At 38.3% G+C, this 9,677-nt stretch overlaps 1 protein-coding gene across 1 annotated transcript in view; it reads left to right on the forward strand.

Annotated features, from left to right (window-relative positions):
* The window catches only part of LOC104397224 (FCH domain only protein 2-like), a 154,805-nt gene that overhangs the window by 57,668 nt on the left and 87,460 nt on the right, over positions 1–9,677 (forward strand). The window contains exons 9-10 of the mRNA XM_010007172.1: positions 5,000–5,044; positions 7,451–7,523. Of these exons, the coding sequence (XP_010005474.1) occupies positions 5,000–5,044; positions 7,451–7,523 (118 nt within the window). The remainder of the gene's footprint in view (positions 1–4,999; positions 5,045–7,450; positions 7,524–9,677) is intronic.

Here is a 9,677-nt window from a genome sequence, read left to right on the forward strand (position 1 = left end):
TGGATGAGTTTTTGTGCAACCTGTTCTAGTGGTAGGGTTCCCTGCTCATGGCAGGGGGGTTGGAACTTGATGATCTTTGAGATCCCTTCCAACCTTTATGATTCTATGGAATGGAGTATCTCTTGCCAGTTTTGCTGTCTGTCTAATTCAGCTTCCTACGGGGGGGTCATAGATCTTCCAGTAGTGTCTGAGCCAGCAGAGTAAAGATGTGACCTTGAAGACCCAGCAGTTAGAAAAACATTTCAGCTGTTATCAGTCTTAGTTGGAACACTGCTAGTAGTTAAAAAAGTTACTGAAGGAAAATTGGCTTCATCCTGGCTCAAACCAGGACAGTCTTGACTATTAAAGACTGAGGCAAAGAAGGCGTTCAGTACCTCAGCCTTTTCCTCAACCTTAATAGCAGTGTTTCCCCCCTGCATCCAATAAAGGGTGGACATTCTCTTTTACTATCTTTTTTTTAAAATTTATTTGTAAAAACCTTTTTTGTTATCCCTCACAGCAGTGGCAAGGTTGAGTTCTAGTTGTGCTTTTGCCTTTCTGATTTTCTCTCAGCATGACCTAGCTACATCTCTGTACTCTTCTTGAGTTGCCTACACCTTTTTCCAAAGGTGGTAGACTCTCCTTTTTTTTCCTGAGCCTCTTCAAGAGCTTCCTGTTCAGCCAGGCCGGTCATCTTCCCCAATAGCTCATTTTATGACACATGGGGTCATTCTGCCCCTGTGCCTCAAAGACTCTTCTTGAAGAACATCCATCCTTCCTGGGCTTCTTTGCCCTTCAGGACTGTCTCCCAATCCAAACCAGTGTCCTGAACAGTCTGAAGTCTGCCCTCTGGAAGTCCATGGTAGCATTTTTACTGACTCCACTCCTTACTTCACCAAGAATTGAGAATTTGATTATTTCATGGTCACTAAGCCTGAGGCTGTCTCTGACCACCACATCACCCACCAGTCCTTCCCTGTTTGTAAACAGTAGGTCTAGCGAGGCACCTCCCCTGGTAGGCTTATTTACCAGCTGTGTCATGAAGTTATCTTCTACACACTCCAGGAACCTCTTTGATTGTTTCTTATCTGCTGTTTTGTATTTCCAGCAGACATCTGGTAAATTCAAGTCCCCCATGAGAACAAGGGATGGTGACTTGGAGACTTCTGGCAACCACCTGTAGAATGCCTCATCAGCCTCCTCATCCTGGTTGGGTGGTCTGTAACACACTCCCAGCAGGATGTCTGCCTGGTTGGCCTTCTCCCTAATCCTTACCCATAAGCACTCGACCTTACCATCTCATTTGTGAAGTTCTATGCAGTCAAAGCACTCCCTAACATACAGTACCACTCCACCACCTCTCCTCTGCCTATCCCTTCTGAAGAGCTTGTAGCCATTCATTGCAATACTCCAATCATGGCAATCATCCCACCACATTTCTGTGATGGTAACTATGTCATAGCTGTTCTGCTGCACAATGGTTTCTAGCTCCTCCTGTTTGTTGCCCATGCTGCATGCATTGGTATAGATGCACTTAAGCTGGGCTATAGATGCACTTGAGCTGGGCCTTTTTAGCACTAGCATGCTGTGTACAGCCTCCTCTTTGGTCAGCCCAGTCCCGTCCCCTTCCCCCTTCAAATCTAGTTTAAAGGCCTTTCTATAAGCCCCGCCAATTCACGTGCAAGAATCTTTTTTCCCCTTTGAGAAAGCTGAACCCAGTCTGTTGCCAGTAGATCCAGTGCTACGTAAACCTCTACATGATTAAAAAACCCCAAAATTCTGTTGGTGGCACCAGGTGTGTTTTCCTGTTTCTTTCAGTTCACTTCCCTGCCATGGAAGGGACTGAGGAAAACACTGCCTGCGCTCCCAATCCTCTAACCAATCTCCTTAATGACCTGAAGTCCTTTTTAGTTGCTTTTGGAGTTCTTTCTGTAATCTCATTACTACCAACTTGGATAACCAAAAGTGGGTAGTAGTCTGAGGGCTGCACCAGACTAGGGAATTTCCTACTAATATCCCTAACCTGGGGGCCCCAGAGAGGCAGCAGACTTTCTTTTTCATCACTATTGTTTCATTAAAGCTGTGTAGTTTAGTTTCCAACCCATAAGTCTCTCTCACTTATTGTCTTTCCTTTCCCTTTCTGGGAAGGGAGAGGCAATAATAGAGAGCATCTGTCATTTGTTTAATTGCTGGCCCAGCATTAAACCTTGACACAGGGAAAATTTTGCAGACTTGATCTTAATTACAATAAATGCAAGACATTACTTTGAGCATACCTTTTTTTTAAAAATAAAAATCATTAAATCTCTACAGATTTTCTAAGAAAATCTCTGGTAGATTTTATCTAATGTCTAAAATAATTCAATTAATTTAACATCAGTGAGTATCAAGTTACATTGTCATATTCTTAATTGTCTTTGACATGCATAATTTTTTTAATTTGCAGTTTGAGAAATGCTATAAATATGTAGTGTTTATACTGAGTTGAACACAGATTTACACTGCAAGAGTTAAATATGCATGTTGGGGGCTACATTACAAATAGAACAATTTGAGGTACTTAATTTTTTTTTTATTCGTGGACTTAACTCCAGTTGTGCAATTCCCAATGCTAATTCACAGCTAGATTATTTTTTTACTTTCAGTGTGGTATCTCTAATTGCAACACAATTATTTGCTATGTTGTACTATTTAAAGAAAAACTGAAACTTGTAGTCTCCATGTTTCTTGTATCTAAGATCTGTTTATATCACCTACTTAGTTTAAGACTATGGCATTCATTTTTAAAAGATTACATGTGAAAACACTAGAAAATGCTTGCAAGTGCACCTTTTATTTTATGTGAAAACACCCTGAAAATTGCATAGCTCTAGGTTTTATGGTGCATGCTCTAGAATAATTGTATTTTCATAATAAAGATACTAGTATGTGTGTTTTGGGGCAGGAGTGACAGTAGTTTATGTATTTGAGATTTCACCAATCTATTTATATTTACTCCAGTTGCTTATAATTGAAATTTTCAAGATTGCAATCTCTCACTTGAAGTAGTTGCATAAGGTGCAATGGGAGGGGAAGTTTGGCTGCCTTAGGGTATAGAATTTGGAACAGTTTTGTTGTTTTTTTCTCCTCTGTCTTATCTTTAATGTGTATATATCTGAACTTGTGTATACTCCCTCAAAATGATTAAATAAGTAATAGCCCCTGTGTCACAGTGCTAACATGCCAGACTTTAATTTTTACTTTTGTTGCTTCAGTTGCAAGTTACTGTTTTAAAATACAGGCCAAGGGGCTAATTCTTTGTAGGGGCTGAAAGTAATTGTGCCTGTTTGCATGTGCTCTCTGCTTTCTTAGCACTTGCTCAAGTGCTGGTGTGATTCTGCCATTTTAACTCCCTGAACAAGGTCTTATGGAAAATCAGTGGTTTTCTGCAAATTTGCTCCCTAAAATGACTCACAGCAGGGTTAAATAAATTCTAGACCTAGCCAGATTGAAAGAATGAGGGTTAGGAATGCCCTTTGCAATGTCAGCTGACTGTTAGCTTGTGTCAACTTGTCTCAAATCCTAATTTAGTGTCCTGCCAACTACGCCAATTTGTTGCAAATAGGTGATTTAGACCGCTTAAAGAACCACTGTCAAATATATCAGCAAAAGTGGTTTTATTGAAATATGATGTTGTAAAAGTGCAACTTAACAAAGTTTGATGGCCAGGTTCACTCTCTAACTACTGCACAAAGGATATAACGAAGATTCAAAGTTACCAAAAGTTACCAAGACCTTAGTGCACTATAATACAAGGTTATGCATGATATCAGTCACTTACTAAAGATCTGCAGTTGGTAAGAGATCTCTCTGCCTTGAGGAGCATCCTTGAGAGGGGTCCCAGCTCAAGGGGAGATCACCACCATGCAGCCATGCTGCCTAGTAGGTAGAGCTCAAAGGCATCTCACTTGAGCTGTCATATTTATGGGATAAAGTGATTGGCTCCTAGTCACATCACATGCAATGGGAAAGGTACCTTGTACCCACAACTTTCTTTTTTCCTTGATATATGTGTCTTGGAAAAGCCATCTGCTATTCATGTGTTAATAGTGTAATCAGTGTTCCAAGCTCATATGCATCAATGCTCACTGTGTCACTCTGTTCTGTTGTGGGTTTTCAGAGAACAGATTGGAACTAAAGGAGTTACAGAGTCACAGTTACACAAAGTCACAGAGTGGTTGGGGTTAGAAGGGACCTCTGAAGATCATCTAGTCCAACCCCCCTGCTAGAGCAGAATCACCTACAGTAGATCACAGTTCTTGGCCCAGTTACAGCCTAGGCCTTTGCCTCCTTTAGAGCCTATACCAAACTGCCACTAGTTTGATTAAGGGATCAAGTGCATTCATCACACAATTATAATGGGAAGCCATAATGATGAGTTTATTTAGATATGGCACTTAACCAGTGCTCTCTACTTTTTTGTCCTGTTTACTCTTAATAATTTTTTAAAAGCTTCTTTATTGCTGTGTTTAAGATTCTTTTAACTGTCCAGGTTATGAAGAGAAAACAGAGGAACTAACAATACAGAATTAGAAAAAGTGTGAATCTCAAAATTAGGGTTATAGCTATGCTTTTTTCCTTTTTGATTTTTTAATGTAGCTCTTGTTCATTAAAAGAAGATAAATTGAAAGCTGTACACTGATACTATATTATAGATGCAATTCTGAATGAGAAAAGGAAACAAATTATAAATGTTTCACATAGTTGTAATAATATAGGCAATTAAATTTTATTTAGATGGTGTGCACTAGTATTTTAAATTTTTTGTACGAAAGAGTGAAAATATTTAATGATTTGTGGTATATGTATGATTTTGCAATCTATTTGATCATTAGCAAAGTAATTGTGGTTTTCATTTGCTTAGTATTCAGTTATTTAGTATTTTTAAGAAATATTAATAGTTCTTAAAATATCATAGGCTTTGATGTCCATTAGAGATTACATTTAACCTAATGTTTATCTTCACTGTCATTTCTTTAAGGCCCTATTGAATTTGAAGAATGTAGCACATCCAGTGCAGTTGAAGGTGAGTTATTATAGCAGTTATTTACCTAACAATCCTCTGGATAGGACCTGAAACTGAGAAAAGATATTCACATGTGAATTAATATAACTTTTAAAGTATTCCAATAGACCGATAAGCTGGTCTTCTTTTGAGAAACAAACTTCTATGAAAATGAGACCTACAATACTAAGAAGCCTAATGCACGATGGTCAGAGAATGTTAATGTTTCTTATAAATATACTTTGGCTAAGACCCTGTCTTTGCAGAGGTTTAGATTTGGTTCGCTTATGAGTGTGTAACTTAATTTACAAGTGTCAAAACATGGCCCAGGCTCTTTCCATTGTTACCATGTTAGTTATACCAATTCTAATGCAGTTATGGTCGCAAAGCTTTCCTTTGTTGGTGTAGCTTATTTTGCTTAGGGAATTTTTTTAAGTGGTTAAGAGCTGGTTTTTTTGCATAAGCTATAAATTTACTTTTGGGACAGATGAGTTGACAGTATAGCTGTAGCAGCCAAAAACCTCTAAGTTGCCAAGATTGCAGCTGAAACTTTAAATATTTTTTTACTGAAGCAGAGAAGATTCATGTTCAGAAACTACTCTCATACTCCATTTGTCATTTTTTTGGGCTGGATAAAGCACAGAAAGGAAATCCAGACTAGCATTTAAAAATAATTTTGGAGCAATTTCTGTCTCAATTAAAATATAAGATATGGCTGAGTTTATAGCTACCTGATTTGTGAGAAGTTTTGAGTTACTTCACCTTGAAAATTTGTAAAAGTTAAGAGATTCCTTATGTGCTGTGTAATGTATTTCTGTAAAAAGGAATACAGTGGGGTTTTAAATTATGTGCTCAAATTGACAGTTGTTAAATTTTGGAAACCAAATGATTTCCACCTTTTTGCTCAAAAGCAGTATCTTATATCAAAACAAAGCCATAGGCTAGTTGGATCAGATACTTGCATGCAGTTATTTTGTTTAAAGTTTGTCAGTCTGCTTTGATTCAGCAAAAATTGGGGAGAGAAGCAGACATTATAGTAAGTCTGATGAAATATTTAAATGTATTTTAATTTTAGTACATTAAATGGGTATGAAAGCAATTTATTTTTTTTTTCTATGCTAAAGCTATATATATCCAGTGCTAAAAACAGGGAAGAAAAGACAGAGGGGAGGCATGGTTCCAGACTCAGTGGGAGCCAGCATTAGAGCTGGCTACAGCACTAAGAAATCATGAACTCTTTATCAACTGGGAAGCCAAGAGACGTTCTCATTTTTTACAGGACCTGGATCCTACTTTTTAGAAGAGAGAGGGGCTTGCAGCTGCTGGGAACATGCAGGGAAATAAGAACAGGGTGTTGAACTGCAGTAGCTGAGAGAGGCAGGGTTCAGTTTCTGATCCAAGTGCATTGGCTATTAAGGATCAGCTGGAGCAATACCTCCTGTTGGGTTTCTGTGAGCAGAGCCCCTTTCCTCAAAAATGTCAGTGCACCCATCTTCTATAAAATTTGTGATAGTCTAGCATACCCAGCTTGGAGAGTTGGATGTACAGTGCAGATCAGTTTTATAATTATTATGTTATTAATGTGTTGCTTGAACCATATTTTAATATTTTATTTTATTAAGCTGATGTGGTTTTACCCTGGTAGGAAGCTCAGCCCGTCACATCTGCTCACTCACTCCCCTCACAATGGGTTAGGGGAGAGAACTGGAAGGGTAAAAGTGACAAAAGTCATGGGTTGAAGTAAAGACAGTTTAATAGGTAAAGCAAAAGCTGTGCATGCAAGCAAAACAAGGAATTCATTCACTATTTCCCTTTGGCAGGCAGGTGTTCAGCCATCTCCAGGAAAGCAGGGCTCCTTCATGCATAACGATGAGTTGGAAAGACAAATGCCATCACTCTGAATGTCCCCCACTTCCTCCTCCTTCCCCCAGCTTTTATTGCTGAGCATGACGTCATATGGTCTGGAATATCCCTTTGGTCAGTTGGGTTCCTCTGTCCCGGCTGTGTTCCCTCCCAATTTCTTGTGCACCTCCAGCCTCCTCACTGGTGGGGTGGTGTGAAGAGCAGAAAAGGCCTTGACTCTGTGTAAGCACTGCACAGCAATAATGAAAACATCCCTGTATTATCAACACTGTTTCCAGCACAAATCCAAACCATAGCTCCATACTAGCTACTAGGAAGAAAATTAACTCTATCCCAGTCAAAACCAGTACACTGTGTTACTGAACAACATACTGGAATAATGTTCCCTTAGTTTGTTCTTGTGTTCCCTTAGTTTGGCTCCATACCTACTTCTACTCTTAGATTTTTGTATCACCTATTATGGCAGCATTTAAAAGGTATTGGCATTGTTATGCACCAGTGTTTGACTTTGCTAAATATATACTAATCTCTTTCATCTTTAAATTAAAAGTGTTTGTTCCATAGGGATAAAACCACGGAAGAGGAAGCCTTTTGGTTTATCAGGAATAATGAAAAAAGAAAAAGATACTGAATCTGTGTAAGTATATTTCCAGCTTGAGAACTTATCTTGTATGGATATAAACATTAGCTGATGATAAAGAAAAAATGGTTTCAGAACACAAGTTTAGAGGAATATTGAATACAAAAACATCAGCTCTAAGATTTTTGTATCTAAGGATTTTAAGGAAATAGTATAAATATATTCATAGTAGTCTACTCATGTTTCATTCTTTCCTCTGCATAGGTAAGTAGTTCTCCCTTGTTCTAAATTGAACATTGTAGATAATGTGATTCTCATGTGTATTCGTAATGAAAAAGTACTAAGTACTACATGTCTGTATTTGCAGAATGGAAGCTTCAGTTGTTCTTGTTAGAAAAACTTTTGTGTACTATACAGAAGGACAGAAAAAAATTTGATTTTTTTTTCAGTAAATCATGTGCACATTTATTTTTGAAAGACCATAATTCTAACTCATGATTGATGTCCTAGCTATACCCTTTGCCATGTTTACTGCATGGTCTCTGTCTTAGATTGGTTGCATTCTGTGTATTAGTAATGATGGTTACTATATTTCAATGTATTTTGTTCATAATATCTAGATGCATTTTCACAGTAGAAGTATTTGATTTAACAGAAAATAGCTTTCAATTTAACAGAAACTTATTAATATAGAAATATTAAAAGTGGCAACATCTGTGTACATTCTTTACTGATTTTTTTTTTTAACTAGCATTGATTTTTTTAAAATATAAGTGCTGAAAAATTAGTTACCTAAGAACTGTAGATGTTAATTATTTGCACATACAAAGTGCCTTATAGCTATTTTTCTTTTGGTGTTTGATTTTAATAGTGACATGCTTCTAAACAATGTTTTTTCTTCTCTCTGTCATCATGATGCCATTAGGGCTCCAAGATGTATTGTATGAGGTTCAACAAGGCCAGGTGCTGGGTTCTGCACTTTGGCCACAACAACACTACAGGTTTGGGGCAGAGTGGCTGGAAAGCTGCCCAGTGGAAAAGGACCTTGGGGTGTTGATTGACTGCCAGCTGAATATGAGCCAGCAGTGTGCCAAGGTGACCAAGAAGGTCAACGGCATCCTGGCCTGTATCAGAAACAGTGTGAGCAGCAGGACTAGGGAAGTTCCCCTGTACTTGGCACTGGTGAGGCTGCACCTTGAACTGTGTTCAGTTTTGGGCCCCTCACTACAAGAAGGACATTGAGGTGCTGGAGCGAGTCCAGAGAAGAGCAATGAAGCTGGTGACAGGTCTAAAGTACAAGTTTTATGAGAAGTGATTGAGGGAACTGGGGTTGTTTAGTCTGGAGAAAAGGATGCTGAGGAGAGACCTTATTGCTCTCAAGAACTACCTGAAAGGAGGTTGTAGCAAGGTGGAGGTTGGTCTCTTCTCTCTAGGACCAGGCAATAGAAGAGGAGGAAATGGCATCAAGTTGTTTCAGGGGAGGTTTAAGTTGGATATTAGGAAAAATTTCTTCACTGAAAGGGTTATCAGACAATAGAGCAAGCTGCCCAGGGAAGTGATTGAATCACCATTCTTGGTTGTACTTGATCTTAAAGGTCTTTTCTGACCAGAATGATTCTGTGATTCTGTGTTATTTTTTAAGTCATTCCTCTATATTTCTGTTCTTTCTGTGATTTAATCTTTCCCCCGCCCTATCTTCTAGACTTTATTATGTTGAAGTAAATTGTGAGAGTAATATAGTATATATTTTGCTGAGTAGTAATCTGAGAATGCTATTCTGTTACAAAGAATTATTTTTTAGCTTACAATATTTATATTAAAATGTTATAAATATTTGACAATATTAGTATTTTAAATCATTTTAGTCTCCTTTTTAAAAGTAATCCATTCTCTCTGGAAAGTTGTCCTGGTTTGAGCCAGGATGAAGCCAATTTTCCTTTTACTGATTTTTTTTTTCCTTCAGTAAGCTTTCTTTTAACTAGCAACTGTGTGTTCTAGCTAGGCTGATAAGACACTGGAATGTTTTTGTAACTGCTGGGTCTTCAAGGTCACACCTTCACTCTGCCAGCTCAGACACTATGGGGAGATCTGTGACCCCCCCGTAGGAGGCTGAGTTAGACAGACAGCAAAATTGGCCAGAGATATTCCATTCCATATATCTACGTAAGCTCAAAGGAAGGTCAGAGATCACAGAAGACAACTTCCTTCCTT

Source organism: Chaetura pelagica, unplaced genomic scaffold (assembly GCF_000747805.2).
Source record: "Chaetura pelagica isolate M959 unplaced genomic scaffold, ChaPel_1.0 scaffold351, whole genome shotgun sequence".
NCBI lineage: Eukaryota > Metazoa > Chordata > Aves > Apodiformes > Apodidae > Chaetura > Chaetura pelagica.